The sequence below is a fragment of the Phyllopteryx taeniolatus genome, chromosome 8 (assembly GCF_024500385.1).
Source record: "Phyllopteryx taeniolatus isolate TA_2022b chromosome 8, UOR_Ptae_1.2, whole genome shotgun sequence".
NCBI classification, from domain to species: domain Eukaryota; kingdom Metazoa; phylum Chordata; class Actinopteri; order Syngnathiformes; family Syngnathidae; genus Phyllopteryx; species Phyllopteryx taeniolatus.
The window spans coordinates 9,939,229-9,966,706 of NC_084509.1; the positions used below are offsets into that span (position 1 = coordinate 9,939,229).

Here is a 27,478-nt window from a genome sequence, read left to right on the forward strand (position 1 = left end):
GTTTTTGGGATGTGGGAGAAAACCCACGCAGGCACGGGGAGAACATGCAATCTCCACACAGGCGGGGCCGGGGATTGAACCCGGGTCCTCAGAACTGTGAGGCTGACGCTCTAACCAGTCGTCCACCGTGCCGCATTTGCTAGAGTCCAAAAATTGAGTCCATTTTCTGTACCGTTTATTATATTAAAATTGTATTATATTTTTTGATCAAATACATGAGTGAAACACTCACACACTACTAGAAAGTAGAAAGCGTTTATACACACAACTGAAAAGCTCTTGAAAAATGATTTTTTTCTTTCTTTCTCTCTCTCTCGCTCACACACACACACACACACACACACACACGCGCGCACGCATACAATTGAAACGCTCTCACACAATTTTTTTTTGCTCACATGCACTAGAGGAACGCTCCCTCACACACAACCGGAAAGCATTTATACACTGTACATGCATGGTGGTGTGTAGTTCATTGATACTGTATGTTTATGCGACTTTGGGGTGGGTGATTGATGTGTCATGTGTTGTACCGTTTGATGTCAGTTGATGATGGGCCCTTTGTTCTGTTGCCTCTTTGAATGTTCCATTGTCTCCTTAAAGTAACAAGTATAAGGCAGAGGCACAGCAGAGGCGCATTAGTCCTGAACACGACAAGATGACGGATGGCTGTCTTGACATTTCTCGCCAAGTTAGATAACAGGCAACAAAAGACATTAAGGATACGCACTTCCCTCTTCCAGGACACTTCAATTCCCTTTTTTTGCGGCAGCAGCCAACGAGGTATTTGTTCGTATATTATTTTCACCACTGAAATTGTTAGCTACCTGTGTGTTTGTCTCATTGTATCTTTTGTATTATTATTTTTATATAGTTTTCACAGTGTGTTGGAGAGTGGACGACTTCATTAAACCAGTTCAGAGAAAACAAATTGTGTTTGTGGTGCCTGCGGGGAAATTCACATACATACTGAAATGCTCTCTCACAGACTACCAAAATCAAATAACACACAGCTGATCACACGAACACTAGAGGAACAGTCTCACACACATCTAAATTTCTTTTTGCTCACATACAATCGTGAAATGCTCTCATACACTACTGAAAAGCTTTCAACACATTTTTTTATTTAATCTCACTCAACATGCACTAGAGGATAATGCTCTCACACACAACGACTGACTTTTTCTTGCTCATAGTGAATGCACTCATACATTTAATTTCACTCACACTCGCTAGTGATCGATCCCATACACCAGAGGTAACCAACATGGGGCCCATGGGCCTCAGGAAGCCCCCAAAGACCACATGAGTAGCTCGCGGGCCTCTTCTAAAAATAGGTCATCAGTGATGGGATTATTTTAAAATGTAAACGGGTGGGGAGTGTGGGGAATAAAACAACACAAAAACACACACATCCTCAATTACAGTGGTGGCAGAATGAGAGGCTGGATGATTGGATCCACAATGTATTAATTAGGAATGTAACGATATCTATATCTCACGGTTTGGTTTTATCACGGTATTAATCTGACAGTACGATAATTATTGCAATATCGTAGGAAAGCTGAAGGTATTGCAGGAAGGTTCACGGTACAGGTGGGGCAAAGAGGTGAAAGCACGAGAACTGAAAAACCTCTCTTTTTCTTGCTCTTCTTCTTGACTCTCGCTGAGTCCTTCTCAACAGGTTTTAGTAGTCTGTCCGTTTTCCCACAGATTTTTGTGTAAAAGAAGTCATATACATACTGCCGTGCGCTTCTATCCCCGCCCATCCAATGTTGACATTCAAATACTATACCTCCAAAACAGTATTATTGCTGCTACAATAATACGTATGTGCTCACAATCACAAAACTGAACATTGAGAAATTGTCTGTTCAGTAATTTAACAGTATATTCTGTAGTCATCCATCCATCCATTTTCTGAGCCGCTTCTCCTCACTAGGGTCGCGGGCGTGCTGGAGCCTATCCCAGCTATCATCGGGCAGGAGGCGGGGTATACCCTGAACTGGTTGCCAGCCAATCGCAGGGCACATACAAACTAACAACCATTCGCACTCACATTCACACCTATGGGCAATTTAGAGTTTTCAATTGACCTACCATGCATGTTTTTGGGATTTGGGAGGAAACCGGAGTGCCCGGAGAAAACCCACGCAGGCACGAGGAGAACATGCAAACTCCACACACCAGTCGGCCACCGTGCCGCATTCTGTAGTCATATTTTTTATTTATAAGATTAGAAATTGGATACTACCTACTAACAGTGATTTCTTTGCTTGAGTCCAAAAATTCAGGTGAAGTCATAAATGCAGGAGGTCTCTTAAAGGGAGAAGAATCCTCCGCTGAGTGATATTGCAGGATGATTTATTTTTCTGAGCAGCCTCTGTAATATGTTTTCATTTGAAATGTGGACATTCGGTGGCACGATGAATGACTGGTTAGCACATTTGCCTCACAGCTCTGAGGAAAGGGGTTCAAATCCCAGCCCCACCTGTGTGGAGTTTGCATGTTCTCCCCATGCCTGTGTGGGTTTTCTCCGGGTACTCTGGTTTCCTTCCACATCCCCCAAAAAAACAAAACATGCATGGTAGGTTGATTGAGGACTCTAAATTGGCTGTAGGTGTGAATGTGAGTGCGAATGGTTGTTTGTTTATCTGTGCCCTGCGATTGACTGGCGACCAGTTCAGGGTGATGGCGGCCCACGTAGGGCCGGCTAGCGGGGCTTCGCGAAGTGGAGGTACACTAGCAGCCGATGCCGGCCCGTGGATCAGCGTTTGCTGGGACAGAGGCTGGCGCGAACAACGAGGCCTCTTGCAGAATGCATTGCAACGCCACGCTCAGACCGGCATAGCGGCTACGCTGTAGCCTTGGAAGGGAATCGGGGCACCGAGTTGTTTCTGCATACCTCCCAAGGCAGCCTTTTGGTCACATGGGCCTTTTGGGCACAGTGTATTTTTTCTGACGTACCCCCATGGTCACATGGGTTCTGCATCCAATCGGGTGCGTTTATACGCTTAATGAGCGCTGTAGTCTGGCTCCAGCAGCCGTGCTAAGCGGAGTGGCTGCGTATTGCCAGCCCAAAACTAAATATATAAGATATCGAGGTACTTTTAATACCGCAATGTCACGGTATCATGAATATTGTTACTTTCCTTGTCTTGACTATTTGAGTGATTGATTGATTGTATAGTAATACCATACGGAACCATACAAAAATGCTGTGAGACGCCTTTAAACTATAATGAGTGCCAATACATGAGTTGAATTAAAAAACATCAATATTGCAAGATAATATTTCATCGTTTTGAATGACACAACATGCACATGTTTATGACTGCAATGTTTTTGTTGTTGTGATTTTCTAATAGTTTGGCCCTCTCATGTAGAACTAAGATCTCTGTGTATGCAGTGCAGATCTACATCAGTACAAATACAAATATTGGTAAAAAAAAAAAAAATTCTCGCATATTTAAAATATTGTAATATTAATTTAATCATATAATAATAATAATGAAATAATATTTACTGATTTAAAATATGATTAATATGTTTTTGATTAAATATATGAATTAACTAAAAGGAAAATAGATTAAAGCAAAATATAGTAAAACAAAAATGAATTCAACTCACATTTATAAATATAAAATAAAAATGGAGCATCAACAGAATAGGACAAGTTGTAGAAAATCGATGCAAGGATCAGAAGACAATTTTCAATAAATGTAAAGAAATGATATAATAAATTAAAATGAAATTAAACGTATATCTATAAATTGTGCAACAAACAGAATAGGGCAAGTTGTAGAAAATGGATGGATTGATGAGTAAAAAATAAAATAAAAAATTTAACAAAAATTTATAAATACATGATACAAATGGAACATATAATAGGAAAAGTGGTATAGATGCTGGATGCATGGACACATAAATAAGTGAATAAATAAGAGGTGGAGTAAATAGGCTGGATGGATGGATAGGTGAATGGAAAGTAAATTAATTAATAATTAATACATTGAGGCGTTTTTTTGCAGAACTTGTTTGGATTGTAAATGTATGTAAATACTGATGCTGACGACATTTCTGTTTTTGATACTCCGTCATGTTTTGCAGACGCAGCATGCACTGCAGATACTTTACATGAGAAAATTCGTGGAGCATGCATAGAAAATCCACACTGTTATTGTTTATTTAAGTACCGAACCATAAAACTACAGTTTAGCCTCGAACTTGCTCCTTAGCTGTAATCTTTGAACCCAGAAATGCAGAGTGGAGGCTGCAGCTGTGGTGCAGTGAGATATGCTGAGCACAGAGGGGCAGCATAATACCATGTGTAGGCTACTGCCTCCAGTAGATGTTTGAATTAAATCATCCCTTTCTCCTTAAATTTTCAGTTGCAAGCTTAATCAAAAGTCCTTAAAACATCTGGATATTAAACTGTATTATGCATTTCATCCATCCATCCATCCATCCATATTTACGCGTATATATATATATATATATATATAAATTGTACAATATACTGTACAACATACAGTACAAGTACGTATACGTGTGGATACAAGAAGACAAGAGCTACTGTACTGTCTTTCATACAGTATTGGATTACATTCATAAACAATAGCATATTGTATTGCTTGCTCCACATACATTAACAACAGTTTTTTTTTAATTAATTTATATATATATATATTTTTTCTCATTAATGCTATTTTTCATCATTCCAGAAATAAAGATAAGTCACAATGTGCAAATTAAATGCCAAGTTTGGCCTAAACAAAATGTACTGACATGATTATTATATGTGGGCAGCACAGTATCCTAGTGATTAGCACCTGTGTGGAATTTCTGTTCTCCCATGCTTTTCTCCGGCCACTCCGGCTTCCTCCCACATTCCAAAAAAATGCATGTTAGGTTCACTCAAGACTCCAAAGTGTTCTTAGGTGTGAACAGTGATGTAGCCGGGAGGGGTTAGCATTAAAACAATTCATTATTAACATGTTGTTCTGCAATTTTCCGAACTGTCATTGAACGCAAAATGAACAGTTGCCTCACAGCCAACCAATCACAGAGAGCAGATGAGACAGACCCAATGCAAAAAAAAGAAAAAAAAAGTTGAGCAAACCACCCTGCAGGAGGCAAAAAAAAGCCTTGCACATTAATTCTCTGAACAAATAATAAATTGAATAAAATTGAGACATTCATAACGTAGCCAATTTATGAACAATAATAGGAGGCAACATAAACATGAAGGGATAATGTGGAGCGCACCGGTCATCCATCCATCCATTTTCTGAGCCGCTTTTCCTCACTAGGGTCGCGGGCGTGCTGGAGCCTATCCCAGCTATCATCGGGCAGGAGGCGGGGTACACCCTGAACTGGTTGCCAGCCAATCGCAGGGCACATACAAACAAACAACCATTCGCACTCACATTCACACCTACGGGCAATTTAGAGTCTTCAATTAACCTGCATGCATGTTTTTGGGATGTGGGAGGAAACCGGAGTACATGGAGAAAACCCACGCAGGCACGGGGAGAACATGCAAACTCCACACAGGCGGGGCCAGGGATTGAACCCCGGTTCTCGGAACTGTGAGGCAGATGCTGTAACCACCGTGCCGCGCACCGGTCATTATTGTCATAAATATCATCCACAGCTATTTCAGATCCAAAGTCCAGAGCATTTTTATGCACACACACACATACGCGCACACGCACGCCTCGTGATCTGATGGCTTGGCCATGTGTGAGAGTGTGAATGGTTGTTTGTCTAGATGTGCAATTGACTGGCAACCAGTCCAGGGTGCGGTCTGCCTCTTGCTCAAAGTTAGCTTGGATGTTTCAGCTAACCCGCCACCTTAATGAGGACAATCGCTACAGAACATGGATGGATGTAATGTCATCTATCCAGAGCTCTACAAAACATAGAGACTAGAGAACAACTATAAACTATTTATATTGCTACCCAAATACTTCCAAACTCTTCCCTTCTGTTGAGGTGAAACAAAAAAATGATTTCTGGCTTTTGGAATCACAAGTCACTGAGGGTTGAATCCCAGCGTGTCCGATTACTGCCTCACTCTCACGGGTTTTGTGGATGTTTCAGCTCCATCAGATAGTAGCAGCTCAATCTGGCACATCTTGAACGTGGCGGTGGGTCGTGGGCATTAAAAGGTCTCAGAGCGCAACGGCGCGTCAACTGATAAGTCGAGTTCACCGACGTGCAAAATGGCTGCATGAGCATCCTGAAGGAGGAAAAAACACTGAAACCTCCAAGGCCGAACATGAAGATGGTTGACGTTGCAGATATTGATAGAATTTGAAAAATATTTTTCTGCAGGGAAGAATCAGAACAGAAACATTCGTGATTCCCAACCATGGTGCTGGGGCACCCAATAGTGCCATGAGAGATCATCAAGGGCCTTGGAAAATTACCTAATTTTAATTCATTTGTCAGAAAATGATTATCAATTACAAATATACAGTATCTTTGTTCATGCATCTATGCCACCTATATAGTATCGTAACAGGCAGTACGATTAAATGTTCTTCCATTAAATGGCAGAAGATTCAATAACCCTGTGTATCCACCTGTTGCCATCCATAAGATGGAATACAGTTAAGTCATGGCTTCCTGCATGTACATCAGGTTTGTGTAAACAGGCCCAGACTTGACACCGATTAAGTCAGTTTGTTAGGAACTTGAGATGAGATCATCATTATTTCAATATTAACATACCTTTTGTGACTTTTTTGTTCGGTGGTGTGCCGTGAGATTTTATTTTATTTTTTTTAATGTAAAATGGGTGCCTTGGCTTAATAAATGTCATAAATAACTGCTCTAAAGAGAAGTTAATCATTGTATAATAAAACCAAATAACATCCGCCTCACAATTCAGAGGTAACGGATTCAAATCTGGGCTGCGTGTGGAGTTTGCATGTTCTCCTTGTGCCTGTGTGGGGTTTCCTCCCACATTCCAAAACCATGCGCCTTAGGTTTATTGAAGACTAAATTCCCCTTAGGCGTGAATGGTTGTTTGTCTATATGTGCCCTGTGACTGGCTGGCGACCAGCCCAGGGTGTACCCCGTCTCTCGCCAGAGGTCAGCTGGGATAGGCTTCGGCTCACACGTGACCCTCGTGAGGATAAGCAGTAAAGAGAATGGATTGATGGATGGAAAACTAAAAGTAAAACCAAATTGAAGACTCCAATTTAGCATTCGGTGTGGATGGTTGTTTGTCTGTGTCCTGAGATTGATTGATTGTGTGAAATAAGTTGTCGCATCAGAGAGCCGACACGTGAGGCTGCGGGCCAAGACGGGTCAAAGGATGGAAGACCTGTTTAGAAGAGGAGGTCAACACTGACACCAGTGTGAAGGAAGTTGAAGAAGCACGGCAAGCTAATAAAGTCTCTGCTGTGTCATGAGTCAGATAAGAGGGAATAATACCTTCCTGGGCACAAGTGTGGCTGTCATATAACATTTATTAACTGTCCAGGCAAAGTAACATTCTCATACAAGTTTAAAAGAAGCCAATCACCATGAGCTATAACCCAATAAAACTAAAGTAAATTGACTCACACTTTGCTAACACATGGAAGTGGAGAGAAAGTCGAGGTCATGCGTCACACCTTTTAATGATACAATGGTGCCTTGAGATATGAGTTGTGAGTTTTTTTTAGATACAAGCCGTCGTTCGGTTCACTTTTTTGCTTTCACTTGTGTGCAAAAAGCTGAAGGCGCTGGAGACAGGCCTTCACCTGTCAATCAAATATGTTTGTTCATACCCTCTGCGCTCATATCTGTAGTCAACTACTGGCTGAACAATGTGTGCTGCTGTGATTTTGGTTTAACAAACCGTTATGTTGGGAGACCCACACAAAACAACTCAGACGGAGGTACTGACGTTTTAGATGACCCCGTCGTGGTTGAGCGAGCTCCTTAGCTCGCTAGGCTGTTATCTCGTGTGACAGTGAATGTAATATATAGTTAACTTCCCCTTATGTGTCTATGTAACATGGATCTACGTGCAGCGCATGGAGCAAGGCTGTGGAGTATTGGACAGAGGCAACACCGGTCTGTCACCAGTCCCCGAGCCCAATTGCGGCTAATATGTACTAGCCTAGCTGCTAGTAGCAGGCCACTTCGCAGTCCATCCAACTCGCCAAGGCTCACTTCATGAACTGTGCATGGGTTACCACAAGAGGGACACTAGCCAACAACACTTCAGAAGAAGAATCACCTTTTATTGTCATGAACATGCATGCATGCACATGAAATTTGTTCTCTGCATTTAACTCATCACAGTGAACACATACACATGTTAGTGGAACACACTGGAGCAGGGGGCAGCTGAAGCGCCCGGGGAGCATTTCGGCGTATCAGTGTCTTGCTCAAGGACACCACAGCCGTGAGTCTGGGGGATGTTGGCGGATGGTCTAGTCGGGGTCTTGAACCTAGGTCCCCCACAGTGGCAGGCGATGATCTTAACCATTGGGCCATTCAGAGGATGCATTTTTTGGGTTGTGGACATAGCTTGATGCCTAACTGCACAATGTAGTTGTGTTAGAAGTAGACCATGCTAATATTGCTAAGTAACTTGCAATTTCCGGTGAATAGCCATAGATGGCACTCGTTGGTTATATAGTGGGGATAGGCCTCATGCCAGAAAGTATAACCCGCAACCTGTTGTCATCATGGGACAGGTTTTAAGCCCTGCCCCAAAAATCTGACCAATTGAGATGGTGAAATAGAGTTTTAAGATATAGCTCACCAAGTCAGCACTTATTTGTTCTCAGTTCTTGCCTTTCAATATATTTAATATACTTTTATTTGGAAACAAAACACATAAACGACTTTGGTGCAACTTTAATACAAACCTTGATGCAAGGAGATGGTTACAACCTGGTGGCTGCTTTCTAAGAAGTGTTTGCCCATTTCTCCATAGGTGAAATGCACATGAACAGGCAGTTATCATGTGCCTCATGGAACTGGCGTACCCCCTCCCGACCAAAGACACCTTGCTTTGTCACACAGTGATAATACAATGTCAGAGAGCAACAGGAACAAGGTCAACTTTCTTATCCTTGCAATTAAACAAACCAAAAAAAAAATATATTGACGTAGACCACCCTTTGTAAGTGCAAAGGCATATATTTTTCTAACAGTGTCCGAGCTAGTTTAAATTTAATGTCAACGTTATCAGGTTTTATAATAAACCATGCAATTTTTTTTTTTGCAGAAAAAATGAGTGCACAGTGTTGTAGTTCTTCCACCACCATGCTACCATATCAAAAGGTGACTGGGTTACCAGGCATTACCTCGAGGCCAAGAGGACAAAAGTGTAAAACGAACTCCACATTCCCATTTTTCCTTGTGCCATGCTGAATGCACAGCACAGTGTAAGCCTAGGAGAGCCTTTTAGTAAGGCTTTGTGCATCCCAATCACCTACAGACAGCTTTGCATCGGACCAGGAGGTGACTATTATGCTGATGGCGGTGGCCGATGACAGCTTAATTCCTGGGCTAGCCCCCCAATTCATATACAACCTCCTCACCCCTGGTGAGGCCCGGCATTTGTGCCAGCTGACAGGTGATGATCAGAAGCGGCAGAGGCGAGTGGGAAACCTCGCAGCCAGCTCTGGTTTCTGGGCTCTGTGAAAAGATTTGTTGAGGCCGTTTCAGATCTAATGGAGGTTCCCATGTCCTTCACCGAGGCCGTATTTGGATAATGGGCGCGCCTATCTTTCATATCTGCTCGCACACAACAAAATGCAGACGGGGCTTACGATCGTCATCAAAAGTACCCCCTCGCTCCCCACCACCCTCTCCCTGGTGGGGTTGGCTTTGAAGGCATCAGTAAACGGTTAAACAGGTGTAGAAAAGAGAGCAGTGGGGGTGAAATGAGGCACGACCTGGCTTAAAAAGGTCTTGAAAAACGGGAATGTTGGTGGCCGTCATGAGCGAGTGAGGTGAGGGGGAGGGCAATAGAGGGGATTGGAGAACCCGGAGTTAGACGGTGGCACCACTTGATCGAGGTCACAGAGGGCAGTCGCCTCCGGACTTTCTCTTGCTCAGGAGAAAAACGGCACTTTTGAGCGTCCGTCCCGGGGAACGGCCGCCACGCCATGGTGACAATCTGAAGATGACGGCGGCCAAACGTCTCGCGGGTCCCCAAATGACGCCATCGTGCCTCCTCGTCCTGCTCCTGATGGGTGCCGTTGCGTCTGTGTCGGCGCAGTTTAATGGATACAACTGTGACGCCAACCACCACAGCAGGTTTCCTGGTGAGGATGACGTACATCCAGCAGCCACAACATCAGGATTACATATCAGATAGATGCCTTTCCACAGATAATAATGCAAAGCTTAGATTATTTTTTTTTTTAATTGCCATTGTAGATTGCAGCAGTGTAGACGTGGACTGCATTAGAGTGAGAGCTGTTCCTAATACTGGTGCATCTCAATAGATTTGTATTTTATGGAAAATGTCAGTTACATCAGTAGTTCAATTCAAAAACTGGAACTCATACAGATTCATTACACACAAGGCGAAATATTTTATGATTTTGTTAGATTTTCCCTTGTTTTAATGCAAAACAACACAAGTACATTAGGAAAATCCTTCTACTTAATGAAATATCATTTTAAAAAATATGCATCCATCTATTTATCTGCTTTAGTTTATCATCTTTATGTGGGCATGAAAACCTATTACAGTGATTGTATATGAAGGCGGAAATTTCAAGTTAACGGTATTTGGAACTGCAAAAGGTTGATGATCATAGTTTACAGCTAACATAAATCCCATATTTACCATCTCGAGAAATTAGAATATTATATAAAAACAATCTAAAAAATTTTAAATATAGAAATTAAGAAACTAGTGGCCTCATAAAAATTATTTTCCCATGTATTTAATCGGGAAATACGAGTTTACAATACAATACAAGTTTCGCTTTTTGAATTGAACTACTGAAATAAATGAACTTCTTTGACGATATATTTATTTTTTTAGATGCACCTGTAACTGAGGTAACTAATACAGGTATATTAGACACAGCTCTCATTATGAGGGATTTTAGTTGTACACCACTGCAAACTACAACCACTATAATATAATAAACATATTGTTAAGGTAGAGGCAGAATATTTGATACCAATCCTGTACTGGATGTCATTATATAGTGCAAGTGGTCATAATGGTTTGGCTGATCTCATATACAGTATTTTACACACACAAAATATTAATATTGCAATGCATGGTATTGCAGTGCGTTACACTACAGTATTGATACAGTAGCATCAAGCATTGACTTTCTGGTGAAAACCACCTGGAAATGTACAGAAATGTTTGTATATATGTGTGTATATATATATATATATATATATATATATATATATATATATATACATACACACACACACACGTTAAAGCCTCTTAAACAGACTAGATGTTATGTTAACGAGAGAAAAAAATATTTTTGTATTAATTTTTGTCAGTGTAATGTGCAAATAGAAAGTATCAATAGGTTTTCCTTCTGTAGATACACCAATACAGTATTGTGATGTATTATACAGTAGATGGCTTCCCTCCAAAATATTATGATGCTGTCGCTATATTGTGGTTTTATCGGCATTGATGGCAAAATGTTATAATACTATAAAATGTCGTGGGTTATGATTCCCACCCTCACTAAAAGACAAAAAAAGACTCAAAACAAGGTGGAGACCCACAGAATCCAAATGAGAAGCAATTTTAGCTGCACTCCATCATACTGACAAGTATTCATGATCATTTTAAATATTTTAATAAGGAGGGGTGCGTGACCATATTAAATTATTTAATACATTTTAATGGAACCTTTTTTTTAGACTCACCTGTCAGTATGATGCAGTGCAGTTATAAACCAAACTTACAATATAACAGATTTGATCAAAACAAAGTAGTATTATTTTGATAAAAACAGAATTAAAAAAATCAAGATAGCATCGACATATATTGTATACAAACATCAATAAGATGGATGCCAGCTTTCCACATTGACAATCAGCGAGCCAAAATTGACGGGAACCCATTTTGCTCTGTTTGGAAAATGCATTACAGTATTTTAATAGATCTCTCACTCTCATATATACATATCCTGAGGCTCATTAATTATTATGTATTTATTTAATGCTGTAATTTTGTTTTTAAACAAAACAACAATAATGATAATGATAATAATAAAGCATATAAAATATATTTTTCAATAAAAAAATTAAATACAATGTCTCCTGATCCTCAATTTTGGAAAATCTGAATTAATTATTATGGATTAAGTATTTATTTGTATTTATTTTTACATAATTGTAATAATAAGCATTGACTCTGGTCGTCAGCCAATGGTTATTATTATTATGTGTGTACCCCTCCTCTTGCCCAAAGTCAGCTGGGATAGGTGCCAGCACACCCGCGGCCCTAATGAGAATTGGTACGGAAAATGGATGGATGGATAATAATAATAGCAATAATAATAATGGTAGTAGTAACTGAGCTCCCAATGCTCAGTTTGGGAAACCCTGTATCAATCTAAAAAGAAAAAAAAATCATTAAAAAAAATTGTCTCCTGATGCTTCTCACACTGTTAGACATTTCATAGGGTTTTTACAGTAAATTGCCAGTAAGTTACTGTAAACTTGAAGTAGGTTCGTCATCAGTAAAGTCATAAGATTGACGCTCCTGTCAAACATTTCCTGGTATCCACAACTAGGTCGGTAAAAAAATAAAATAAAAAATAAATTAACTCCAGACACTCCTCTTGGCAGAGTAAAACATTACTCCACAGTGACAAAACAAAGAGTGAGGCGCATAAAACAATAAAAATGAGGCAATCAGAGATAGCCAGAGAGACGTTAAAAAAAAACAAAAAACTGTGAGGCTCTACTCCATATTTACTGACCTGAATTACTTCCGTCACCACACAGATCCTTCCACCTTTAATACGATTAAATAGGTACCAACGTAAACCAAAGGCATTACATCTTCTTCAGAATTATGAAGCACTATGAAATATTACTTCTAAATTATCCACATATTTTAAATACAATTAAATTAAATTATTAACTTAACACTCACTGTAAACATTAACTATTAACATTCCAACTTGTAAAGTAAAGAGTCCATCCATTTTCGATACCGATTTTCCTCACTAAGGTCACAAGCTTGCTGGAGCTTATCCCAGCTAACTCTGGGGGAGAGGTGGGGTACACCCTGAACTGGTTGCCAGCCAATCGCAGTGAAAATAATCCCTTTTTTTTTATCATAATAAACTTAAATCACTTTTTATCCACATATTAATTAAATCGTATTTAGGCTGCTACACGTGAATTAAAGTAAGTACTGTGTTGCCAGTAAAAAAAAAAAAACAACAACAAACAAACAAAGAAAAAAAAAACACACACACAAAAGTGGCAGGAGAGTAGTCTGAATTGGATTCTGGAGTCATGCACCACTTGATACATCGTACTCATCCACCAGACATGAATCATTCCAAGTATTGAGCAGTATTTACTGATGTTAACTTACCTGAATCAGGTGACACTCTGCGAAAGCAGCAATTGGTTCCTGTCTCTTGACCTTACAATGAGCTCCCTCCCATGGACGAATACTGTGACCACCACGCGTATATAAAAGAAGATGCAAAAATGCTGTTCTGCAACAGTGCTGCATTGTTAGTGTTCAGTATTTCTACATAATTGATTTTTTATCATCATTCTCTTTCTTGTATAAAATTTATTTTCTTGCATGTGTACGTATGCGTGTCTTGTTAACCAAAGTGCTGAAACACAGTGGAGACATGAATATTACAGTGCATGCTGGGAATTATGGGCATATAGTCCAGTACATTTAGAAATTGCTATCAATTCTACAGTTATTTACTTCATACGATACAGTAAAATACTGTAAAGTGATCAATACAGCAATGAAAAATTGTTTCCACTGCACCATGGGATTTTGGTGCCATTACACACAATAAACAAAGCGTTACTATCCATCCATCCATTTTCATCATTTTGCCGCTTATCCTCACTATATTTTTTTAAATAAATGTTTTTATTCATTGTGGTACTTATGAGTCACACAAAGGAAACAGGGGTTATTTTGGCTTGCAGAAGTAGGCCAAATTGAGCAGTCACAAGGAAGTACATGCTTGTGTCTAATCCAGTTGATAAATCTCCAGGTAATGCTTATCTTAATTTCACTTAGCATCAGGATGTCACTATCGCACCCACAGTCAGGGTTTCATGAAAACAAAGTGCAGCAATAAATGTAATCTGCGAGTTAAAGAAGACACACATTCAACGAACTTTGGGTAACATAAACACACATTATTCATGTTACGTTAAGCCTTTTCGTTCATGTACATTAAGGATTAAAATCCGAATTATGGCAACAGTTCAACATTGCATGGCTGGATGTATGGTGGGAACCACGCGGCTTCACAATTCTGCTGCTTTCAAACATAGCATTTGGCACGTCCACGAATTGATTACACAGAAAATTGTCTAATACAATACTTCATTGTGAAATAACAAAAAAAACTTATTTAACAATAAAATTATTATATATAGTACATTACTGAATTTGTCAAAGTCTGCATTAAATCCTGGTTGAGAGAAATTTCAAATTGATAAACAGTATGTAGCAGTATTTTTGCCCCAAAGTATTTTTATTTTTTTTACAGTAATTAACATCAGTTTAAAAAAATGCAATAACTCTGTGACGTCAACCAAAATCCCATGAAATCACCTCAAAGGCGGCACGGTGGTCGACTGGTTAGAGCGTCAGCCTCACAGTTCTGAGGACCCGGGTTCAATCCCCAGCCCCGCTGTGTGGAGTTTGCATGTTCTCACCGTGCCTGTGTGGGTTTTCTCCGGGCACTCCGGTTTCCTCCCACATCCCAAAAACATGCATGAATTGGAGACTCTAAATTGCCCGTAGGCATGACTGTGAGTGCGAATGGTTGTTTGTTCCTATGTGCCCTGCGATTGGCTGGCAACCAGTTCAGGGTGTACCCCGCCTCCTGCCCGATGACAGCTGGGATAGGCTCCAGCACGCCCGTGACCCTAGTGAGGAGAAGCGGCTCAGAAAATGGATGGATGGATAATCACCTCAAAGTATTTTAGTGTGTGGTATGTGGTAAATACCTGTAGCCTTTACAGAAATGTCTCACAGTGCTCTTAATTATTATGTATTAATTGAGGTATTTATTTGTATGTATTTTTACATAATAATAATAATAAGATCCAGGCCATTAACACCTATGATCTGCCAGTAATCAGATACCCCGCTGGCATAATACCTTGGCCACTGGAAGAGATGCAAGCCACTGACATCAAGACAAGAAAAATCCTTACGATACACAGAGGGTTCAACCCCAAGTCCAGCAGCAGGCAGATGGGCTGTCATGGAAAGACAAATTGAAGAAGTGGCTAACATAGAGACAACATACCAGTGGCTGGAAAAGGCTGGACTGAAAAACAGCACGGAGGCACTAATCATGGCAGCACAAGAACATGCCCAAAACACAAGATCAAGAGAGCCTGGGGTCTACCACATTAGACAGGAACCCAAATGCAGGCTGTGCAAAGAGGCCCCAGAGACAGTGCAGCACATCACAGCAGGATGTAAGATGCTGGCACGCAAGGTATACATGGAGTGGCATAACCAGGAAGCACAAATATTGTACCAAAAAATCTGTACCAAATATGGACTGGAGGTCCCAATCAAGATGGCAGACACCGTCCAATGTGATTGAAAACAACCAGGCTAAAATCCTGTGGGACATCCAGATCCAGATTGAAACTAGTGGTGGCCAACCAGTCTGACATAGTGGTGGATAAATATCAGAAGACAGCATTTGTGATGGATGCACTGTAGCAATCCAGAGTGATAGCAATATCCGGAAAAAGGAAAACGAAAAGATGGAGAAATACCAAGGACTGAAGGAAGAACTAGAGAAAATGTGAATGGTGAAGGCAATAGTGGTGCCCGTAGTGATCAGGGCGCTGGGGCCAGTAACCCATAAGCTGGGAGGATGCCTCCAGCAGATACCAGGGACAACATCCCACTTCTCCGTCTAGAGGATTGCAATACTGGGAACGGATAAGATTCTAACCAGAACTCTCAAGCTCTCAGGGCTCTGGTAGAGGACTTGCATATTTATGTTAAGAAACAGAACTTTTACTCCGTTACAATAATCCATATGTTGTTCGCTACTTTCATTTATCAATAATAGCGTGCACTATCTATTTTTAGACTTTCGTTTTCTACTTCCGCATCGGGTGCGGTTGCTACAATGCACCGTGATTACCACAGTGATGTTTGAATCAGGTTCACCAATCAAACGACAAAAAAGTCACATGTCCGCACACAAAGTCTTCTATTGGGCTTCGTGGGCCAATCAAAGTGAGTCGTGACAGCTGTGCGCGACTTATGTTTACAGGCTACGAAAAACAACAGCTTTAACATCCAGGGTAGTTTTGTTACTGCCCAAACTTGAACATTTCAGCCCACTTCTAACTTGAGAAAACACCTTAGAGTAAGTTGCGCATGTTTTTGCTGTTGTTTTGGCTGTGCATATGGCTACATTAGCCCTATTTTATGGTCACAAGTAACTGTAAAACTGAGGTACTGGTTCTGGTCTCTGTCTCTCTCTCTCTCTCTCTCTCACACACACACACACACACACACACACACACACACAGTTTGTCAATAAGTGTGGTAAGCAAACGGCTTCTTCAGTCATTGAATGTGATCCGTTAATTCTGAACACAGCAACATAAGAGGGAGTGCATCCTTCTGCAACCAGATTCATTTTTATTTATTTTACTTAAACTTAATTTAAGGGTTAGTTAAAACAGAACATCTGGCCAAGAAGGCAACAAGTTAAACGTCAAGTCCAAGTCAGTCATGTTCAAGTTTCGTTTTAGTTTTTTTTTTCACCTCCCCTTTCAAAAATATCCATCCATTTTCTGAGCCGCTTCTCCTCACTAGGGTCGCGGGCGCGCCGGAGCCTATCCCAGCTATCATCGGGCAGGAGGTGGGGTACAACCTGAACTGGTTGCCAGCCAATCGCAGGGCACATACAAACAAACAACCATTCGTACTCACATTCACACCTACTGGCAATTTAGAGTTGCCAATTAACCTACGATGCATGTTTTTGGGATGTGGGAGGAAACCAGAGTGCCCGGAGAAAACCCACGCAGGCACGGGGAGAACATCCAAACTCCACACAGGCGGGGCCGGGGATTGAACCCCGGTCCTCAGAACTGTGAGGCAGACGGTCTAACCAGTCGTTCATTGTGCCGCCTACCGTCAAAACATTTTTATAACACAAAAACCTGGCATTTATACTGTAAACTTTTTATATTCACTGCAGCCTTGTTCCTGTTTCTTGTAATCTGCCTGGTGAGTTTACAGAATTGTGCTGTTTAACAAGTACAAACAATATAGTATCAGACAATTTCTTGGAGCTGAATTTGCCTTAATTTGTTATTTTACAAAGATTTTATGTTTTAGCGGAAGTGATAATGTTCAGCAATATCAGAATTTTATTATAACTACATATAATTTATTATAAATACATATAATATAATATATATAATATATAATTATTAGAACATTATTTTATTTGACGGTCATACTCTGATTTAAAAAATAAATCAGAAGTACTCGGTACTTGAGTAGTTTTTTTCATTTTGTACTTTCTTACTCATGTAATTATTTGGAGGACTACTTTTTGCTTTTACTTGAGCCATATTATTCTAAAGTACTCTACCCATATATATATATATATATATATATATATATATATACACATACAGTGCCACCAGAAAGTATTAATACCCCTTCACATTTTCCCCATTTTGCTATGTTACAGACTTATTCTAAATCTGAGTATAGTTTTCTTTAAAATAAATCAACATAAAATATCCCATAATGACAAAGTAAAAACATATTGCTGACACATTCCACCAATCAGGCCTTTATGGTAGTAGAGTGGTCTGACGGAAGCCACTTCTCATGAAAAGGTTCATGCCAGCCTGCTTGTTTCTCTGGTCTGATAAAACCAAAATAGAACTTTTTGGCCTGAAATGCAAGCATCATATCTGGAAAAGAAGAGGCACTGCTCATCACCTGGCTAACACCATCCCTACTGTGAAGCATGGTGCTGGCAGCTGGAACTTAGACTCGAGCGTCGATTCACTTTCCAACACGACAATGACCCGAAGCACACAGCCAAGATAACAAAGGAATGGCTTCAGGAGTAGCCTGTGAATGTCCTTGAGTGGCCCAGCCAGAGCCCAGACTTGAATCCAATCGAACATCTCTGGAAAGATCTAAAAATGGCTGTCCACCGTCAGGCTGCCCATCCAACCTGACTGACCTTGAGAGGATCTGCAGAGAACAATGGGAGACAATGCCCCAAAACAGGTGTGCCAAGCTTGTAGAGACATACCCAAGAAGACTTGAGGCTGTGATTGATGCCAAGGGTTGTGAATACTTATGTACCTACTGTTTAAATGTTTACATTTACAATAGATTTGCACAACTTTCTGAAAATATGTTTTTACTTTGTCATTATGGGATATTTTATGTAAAATTTTTTTTTAAAAGAAAACTACACTCAAATCATCTTTAAAATAAGCAAAATGTGGAAAAAGTGAAGGGGTGTGAATACTTCCTGGTGGCACTGTGTGTGTAAATATATATATATGTATATATATATATATATATATATATATATATATATATATATACATATAATCTGTTAATCTATATCTATATATATATTATTATTATTATTATTATTATATTACAGAATGGATTAAGATAAAATTGTTTCTACTTACATGTACGTTGTATGTAAGTCTCCAAACATTGAATAAACAAATAAACTGACTTTCTTTGCAGTTTAGATCACGGCTTCCCAAAGTGAGGAACGATTGTCAGAGTCAAATGATGTAATCGTATTGTATTTTACACACATTGTTGGCAAAAGACTTTTGGATTCATTTTGTTTGTTGTTGTAAATTCATGCCTGTAGTGTTTTTTTATCATCAGTTTTTGTACAGTAAAGTAATCTCATGGCAATACTGTACATGATATACTGTATTTAAGCTGTTAACCAACTAGTAATACTTCCCATTAAAGTGGCATTGTTGTTTGAAAGGCGAGCGGGACATCACTGTGTACTGCGGTGTGCAGACCATCATGGTGAAGATCAACTTCTGCCCGGTGCTGTTCTCCGGCTACACCGACACTGACCTGGCTCTCAACGGTCACCATGGCGACGCCCAGTGCCGCGGCTTCATCAACAACAACACCTTCCCCACGGTTGTGCTGTTCAGCATCGGCCTCAGCACACTGGAAGCATGCGGGAACAGCCTGGAGGTAAATAAAACGCTCAGGCACGCACACCCACACCCACACCTACACACACAGATATTTTGTGTTGATATAATCGATAAGTTAGCTAGTTGTTTATTGACTTGTGAACGACGCTTCTCTTGCTTTCTCTGTAGGTCAGCACAGCCTTCGGGCCCAACGCCTATGGGAACATGTCTCTGGTACAAATCGGGAACGTGTCCGGCTTTATTGACACCCCTGACCCGCCGACTATCATCAGCTACCTCCCTGGTTTGTTGTACAAATTCAGCTGCATCTACCCACTTGAGTACCTGGTCAATAACTCACAGCTGGCATCGTAAGTTGGCCTTTTTTTCTGCTACTTTTTAATTAATCAATCAGGAGTTGGAACTAGGAATGGTGATTCTTCATCTAATCAAGACATTGTGGACCGTCATCGAAGTTCGGTGTGGAAAAAGCCAATCTAAACAGAAAATGTGTTGTTATAGCTGCAGATGATACAAACTCCATTTTGTGTTCCATGTCAAATACAGTATAATGATTAGTAGATTAGTGGTTTGCACGTCTGCCTCACAGTTCTGAGTTTGAATGTTTCCCACTGCTTTCATGAGTTTCTTGCAGGTACCCCAGCTTCCTCCCACATCCCAAAAACATTCATGTTAGGTTCACTGAAGACTCTAAATCAATGGTTCTCAAACTTCTTCCACCAAGTACCACCTCAGAAAATTCACCCAAAATGACCAAAATCAAAATACTGACGTGTATTATTGGAAGCCACTGTAACATTACACACAATTTGAACACTGCACTTAAATACAGGAAAGTTTATAAAAATGTCTTAAATAATGATTTAATTAAAATGTATTGCACGTAAAAGTTCAATACAAATTCTACCTTAATAAATGTTTGAAAACAAACAATTCTAAAAGATTAAATGCACTTTACTACATTAAAATAAAGATTTAATCCACAAACAAGATAGAGCTGTAATGGAAAAATGTATACAATACCATCGTATTTCAGTGTGTTCCTGTACCTTCAAAAATGAATGGCAACACTTGGGACTAATTCGATTATACAAGAGCAATTCCGGTTCGTATTGTCAAAACAATAAGGAAAGGTGGAGATGTGAAACCAACTGTATGCATTTTTTCTTGAATCATGTCATGTTGTTTTCTGTCTGACTAATTGTCTGTCTTCCTACATTATTTGTATTGGTATAAACAATTTACATGTAGGAAGGAATAAAAATCGGTGTTTGAAAGCCCCTCTTTGCCAGACCTTCGAGATGTTCTATGTCTCCATGTCGGACTGTCTGACCTCTTTGCAAAGATAATGAATTGCGCAAGTTACTTTGTCTTCCAAGTATTTATTTCAGAATTTCATGATTCCTAAAAAAATAAATAAATAAATAAATAAATAAAAACGTAGGCAGTTGGGTACCTTAACATTCCACCTGCTATTCGAGTGAATACAAAAGTTGCTATGTAAAGTAAAGCCTTGAGGTGAGAAGAATCTGTAAAGATTTATTGAAAATTTCCAGAGCCCATGTTTACTATGGCTTTCTCTTGAGCTCACCAATTGCATCTTTTCACAGCTCCTCAGCAGCCATATCTGTCAAGGACAGCAATGGCACGTTTGTGAGCACACTGAGTCTCGTGTTGTACAATGTGAGTGAGTATGCTTGTTCTGCTTCATTACACGTCAACTTTTCGACTTCAAGTTGAGATCTTTTTTGGGTTATGAGGTTCAGAAGAATCAATATTCGCCCAAGTGTATACCTATTTCATATGGGTGTAGAATATTTTATTTCTTTCGTTTGGAGCAGGGATTCGCAAAGTTTTTTCAACTGGAGACCCAAGTTAGAAGTTTGACTCGTCGCCAGGATCTAAACTTGCTAAAGTACATCATGCCTTGTCATAACACGGATATATAGATAAAAATGAACAATATAGAATTCAATAGATGTGAATTTATTACTATGAATATTAATTAAAAATGTCATTTGCCAAAATGCCAAACTGTATGTTTGCTTGAGGATCAATAAAATAACTGACAGTCAGAGGTCCAACTACAAATGACCTTAGGAGCCTAATTAGCATTAATAAATTGCACAGGGCAATTGTTATTATAATTATTTAATATTGTCATAAAAAGTACACTTCCTTTCAAATGTTAAAAATATATGGAAATGAAATGGAACTAAAATGAATTTTGGTGTAAACCTAATCTGTAATTTTTTTGGTCTTCTTCAATCACATTATTTTTCATCATACAGTATCCTGTATATTAAATTTCTTTTAAAAAGATTCTTCAATTGATTTTTTAAAATTATTATCAGTACTATTAACAGATTTTGTTTGTATTGCAATAAATATGGTTGCAATAGTGTAGTTCAAATATCTGATACTTTTAATAGAAAATTATATTTATATTTTATTCTATAAGTACCCATAATCATTGTTTCTATTGCTATTATTCTGATATGAAATATAGTACAGTAATGATTAAAAAATTAATATTGAATTTCCAGTTAAAATGTTCTAAAAGTATATTTGTATTTTATATGTCCCCAGATAAATCAAGTATTGTTTCTCTCTGGTTTGAAGTGTTAAACAAATTTCAAAAGCAGCATTCCTATATCGTCATCATCATCGTTAGTGCTGCACATTCGCCGCCTTGCCAATGGCGAATTGAAACAGGAGTGTGGCGAAGCAAATACTGCCCACATTCGCCATCAAAATTCCGTGCGTCAAAACTCAAAAGCTCTTCGTGATAAAAGTTAAAGTGAGCACGCTCATTCTGGTGTGTGTGAACGGTGTTAGTGGTTTAGTTTTTCCCTCACTTCGTAAAATGCTTCAATCCCCCGTCCAGCTGGCTAGCTGGCTGGCTAAGTAGTCTGGCTCACGGCCTTTCCCAGCTGCGCATCGGGGAAGATAAGACCCGATGCCGCCGAATTGCACCATGCGTTTTTATTACCTTGACGTACGTTTGAAGTGTCGGAGGTCAATGTGTCGTGCAATTCACATTAGTTCTTGCAGCTAGCTAACTGCCTTCTTCCTCAACGCACGAGCCGGTAATTCCACTTTTGCTGTCATGCCGAGCGGCGGTGCTGGCTAGCTAGCTAGCTAGTCAGTCATTTGGTGGCCCGAGGGGCTTGGTCATTTGGGGACCCAAGGCAAAGATAGTCATGGCCTAAGAGGTTTCATGACCCAGTGCTAACCTTGCATTAGTATTATTAAGTGAAATATTTTTTCCTTCTCAATTGTCAGAAAAATATATACCTTTGCACTTATAAAATATTATTCTTTGTGAATCATACAATTTTTGGTTTTGGTGCGAGGACAAAAATGTTTATCTTCTTCCGGTCTCTCCCAAATATTGTATTATCATTTTACTATGAGACAAAGCAAGATGTCTGTGATTGGGGTGGTCCCAGTTGCATGAGGCAGATGATAACTGCCTGTTCATGTGTGTATATATGACCTCGCGAAATAGTCGTACACTTTTTAGCAGGAGCCATCTTGGTTGTAATTGAAATGTCTCCTTGCATTTGATGTTTTTATTAAATTGTTTCGCTCATTGTTCTCGAACTGCCTGTCCTGTCTCTTGTCTTCTAAAGGGTTAACCTTTTTTCACTGACAGCTTTGAATATGGGTATTGCCATCAAGTCACAAATACAGTCTTAAATTACTACTGAAATGTAATGAGAGTAAAAAATAAAAATGATAATAAAATGATTAAATACGTTGCATGAATGCCTCCAATAAACCTTTCTGAAAAGAAAATTTCTAAGCAAATGATGTCTAATTATATATCTTTTCCTGTAGGATTCAACATACAACCAAATGCTTTCCATCCCCATGGCCGGTCTGGCTTTGAAAACCAGAGTGTTTGCTGCAGTCAAGGCCACAAACCTGGACAAACGGTACCGTGAAGCGGTTATTTAACGCCATCTCAATTCTAAAGACGTGATATGAATGAAAATAACTCAATGGCTGATGGAATTGACTCAGCCATTATGATATTATACGACACGGAGGCGCCAGGCCGTGACAGAAGGAGAAAGGCCCATGTGTGCTTTCCCATGTGCAGTTGGATGGCTATCTGGCATCCCAATCTCACAGTTTTGTCCCCCTGCAGTTGGAACATCTTGATGGACTACTGTTACACAACCCCCTCAGGGAATCCTAATGATGAACTCCGCTACGACCTTTTCCTGGGGTAATCCGACTTCTCCGTGAACCACAAAAGTGGGGCTATTAGCCATTCATGTCCATCCCAGCTGAATGCAACAATGTCTGAACGTCATATCGCATGCGTGGCGCTCTCTCTGTTTTGGCACAGCTGCTCCAAAGACCCTCAGACCACCGTTTTCGAGAACGGAAAGAGTCAGATGGGACGCTTTTCCTTTGAAGTCTTCCGTTTTGTGAAACACCGGCACCAGAAGATGTCCACGGTCTTCCTGCATTGCGTCACCAAGCTGTGCAAGAGCGACGACTGCATCATGCTCATGCCGGTATGTCCTAAACAACCACCGCTGCCAGACCCCAATTTGGGATCCCAGGATCACCAATTACGTGTTTGGCAGATTTGCGGTCGACGTCGAAGGCGGGACGAAGGGGCCAGCCTCGGTTCGCCTCCAGCCGCCAGTGGGAGTGCCATCATTAGCGCTGGACCAATCATCACCAGGAGTGGTATGAACTCACTCTTTTGCATTATGTTTAGATATTAGGTCCAACACATTTGGTAGGTACTGTATGGAGTACTAACATAACAAATCCATAAGAAGATTCATTAATTGGGATCTGTAAAACCTCTAATCTTGACAGTTTCGTATTAAGGTGTGCGTGGCTGTAGGTGACGTCTTTTTTGTCTTCTCAAGGCCCGCCGCACACCTTGCGATGCAGCCAAATGGAACTGAAGTGGACCATTACAAAAAAATTACAATTGGCGACTCTTCACCGCACACCAAGCGATTGAGGTCCACATGTCTACTGACACGCTGCAATGGAAAAACTGCCACCCGTCATCGGGTTTTAGGCTCCAAATGCAGTATACTGTACTATACTGTATTCGATTTCTAATGAACCACAAAAATATGGCACATTTGTCAAGGAAAAAGTAGATTGCCAAAAAGAGAGGAAACCAGAGACAATAAAGGAGAAAGTGTGGATATATTGAGAGACCCATTCACTGACTGCATCCGTGCACTCGCCACGCTTGCTTTCTAGCCACAGGTACAAAAGAAATTATATAGTCGAGTATTATTTTGAAACACAATATAGACGCTCTAGATACTGTATTGGTATGGCTGGGTCTCACTTACACTTAGAACATGGAAAACCTTTTGTTTTTGTGAAAGCCCATGTGCATTTCTGATTGGGTGTTAACATCCGCAACATTATGGCGCTGTTTACTGGAGATAAAAATTTTGATTTGCAGCAAAACCAGTGGCCAGTCGGCCACTCATGAAAACTAGTCGTCGAACCCCACACACTAAGCGACAATTCAGATGGGTTCGGCCACATCGCTCGGACCACTGCTAGTGGTACGGCACATAAAGCTTCCTGCACACTGGCGCTATCTGCTGAGCAAAACTCATTAGTCCGTTTGCTCAGCAGATACCTCGCTGAGTATGGGTAATTGTCGGTGAGTTTTCTGCCTCACATGGCCTTGAGACAAATAGCTAACATATTTGATATTTTTCTCCTCACAAGGTCAAAAACTCACAGTGTGCGCGCTACTTGAGGTACGGTATGTGCTGAGGGCAGAAATTCAGGTGGCTAATCAAAACGCATCCTCAGTTCCCGATTTCAAGATGGTGGACCCTGCGTTGTTGTCGGCAGCTACATATTATAGGATAAATTGGTTGATATGTGGCCAGACGTTGCCTCGTACAATTTCATGAATGAAACTGAAGACACTGAAAAATCTTTGTCCCTCCTCATATTATTAATTATTTTTTCCCATCTGCCCACATATCAACCAATGTATTCTCTCATTCTAAGATCTAGTCGCTGACAACTTTGCCTGGGGCCGCCATACTTAAATCAGGTGGACAGACAATGCCTTTTGATTGGCTACCTGAATTGCCACCCTTAGCAAGTAGCCCAAATAGCATGGACACGGTGAGTTTTTCACCTCTCGAGGCAAAAAAAATCAAATGTGTTCGATATTTCATGAGGCAGAAAACTCACCGAAAATTATGTGCACGCAGTGAGCTATCTCAAATGACTTCTTGCTCATCAGATAGAACCAGTGTGCGGCAGGCTTAAAGGGCTGGAGCGAGGCACTTGCCAGCTCCTCAGCAAGCTAAGTCACTCTTGGCTGTTCAAAAAGTGTCCAGCCCCGGAATTACTGTGTTATGGGGTGAAATTTTTGGGGTATATTAAGGGTTTAAATTATTCTTATTGACCAGTGATTCACAAAGTGTGCTACGTGGGCTCTCTCGAGTGGTATGTGAAAGAATCACTGCCTAATTACAGTTCAGTTGTATTTAACTTAAGTGTAATACATTTGCATTTAGTCTTTCAGAACTCTCTTTTTAAACATTTATTTATGTACACTTTTTATGTAACTTATATGTGTGGTAGATTTCATTGGAATAAGTACTGTTTTTTTTCATTTTTCTATTGTTAATGTTCAAACATAAGGTTGCATAATATTACAGAGGTTTACAATAATATTAAATAAACATTTTAGGAATAAAAACTTGTTTTTCGGGGTTCAATTACACTTAGGCCTACGATGCTATTTTTTTTTTATGTTGGTCATGTTTGTGATACTCGGAGAACTAATTATTTTTTATTTTTTTTTGGTGGTAAAGTTCAGGAACCACTAACATGGTGTGTATGGTATGGTATCAGTTTGTTGTCAGTCCTCAATATATGTGGAACATACAGAAGGCCGAAATTGCTTTTCAAAAGGCCACTTTCACAAAAAAATGCTGAGAACATAAACCATAAAGTCAAAGACAGCAAACATAAATTCATACATCCTCTTTGTTGTATGAAGCGGATATAGATGAAAGAGAAGGTCTACAGCCACCCTCCCCCGTCGATCATAGATGTTGCGATCACAGCACACATGACTGATTAATTAAATTATGCTAACGAGCTGCAGACTTTAACAGGAGTGAAAGTGAATGTAAAAAATAATCACTTGTGATTTTATTCCAGATGATACTCCCGTCAACAGCACTCAACCTGGTAAGCAGCCTAACACAGTGTTTACGAAACACACAAAATGGTTTAACATGATTTTCTGGGATGCTGAGAATGATGATACAGGTTACTAATGGAAATTGCTGTTTTTTTTAAGTTTTCTTGGCAGAAGAACAACAAGGCGGGGTCATGATAAATTCATGTCAAAGCAGGTTATCTGTTTTATGTTTTTTTGCAATGTTAACACAGTACTTTATTACCTCACAGCGCCAGGTGACCCCTCCCACCTGATGAACCCAGTGACCACTGCGCTAATCTCAGGTGTGATCATCCTGGGCGGGATGAGCGTTGGCTTCGTACTGCTGTCGCTGCGTCTCCTGCAGAAGTCACGCCTCCCGTCCTCTTCCTCAGCTACTGGAGCCTCTGGAGCTTGGAACCCTGCTTTTAAATGAGCACATTAAATTATCAATACATCACAGTGAATTAATTTGCACACACATCAATAAATGTGTGTTTCAGGTGTTGTGTACCCCCTTAATTATTGACATCCGCTGAAAGATTAGATTTTGAGTTGATAAAAAAAAAAGAACTTTAACTTAGATAATTAGAATTCTAGGCAAGACTAGAAAAAAAATAATTTGGCTTATTTTGATGGGTTAATCCATGCCATTACTATTATTATGATGTTGATGATCGCAATAAACCATAAAGTATAGAAGGAGCACGATTTAAAATTAGGTAATTGGATTTTTTTTATTGATAATAAATCTAAATTTTTTTTGATTTTTTTAAAGATTTTTTTAATATCTTAGATTTTTTTAAAACTTTTTTAAACAACACATCTCGCTTGTTTTAATTGTTGAATACTCTGAATTAAATAAAATCTTACATGTTA

General features: G+C 39.9%; 1 protein-coding gene across 2 annotated transcripts; it reads left to right on the top strand.

The window, feature by feature from the left end:
* On the top strand, positions 1-27,478 carry zpld1b (zona pellucida-like domain containing 1b). 2 transcript variants are annotated; one of them, XM_061781145.1, is made up of 10 exons: positions 1-783; positions 19,221-19,441; positions 19,573-19,754; positions 21,015-21,087; positions 23,248-23,345; positions 23,561-23,641; positions 23,765-23,936; positions 24,009-24,114; positions 26,599-26,628; positions 26,851-27,478. In XM_061781145.1, the coding sequence occupies exons 1-10, from the start codon at positions 666-668 to the stop codon at positions 27,033-27,035; spliced, it is 1,266 nt and encodes a 421-aa protein (XP_061637129.1). In that variant the 5' UTR covers positions 1-665; the 3' UTR covers positions 27,036-27,478. The 2 variants fall into 2 exon arrangements, with proteins under 2 accessions (XP_061637129.1, XP_061637131.1); XM_061781147.1 differs by lacking the exon at positions 1-783 and adding an exon at positions 8,294-10,286.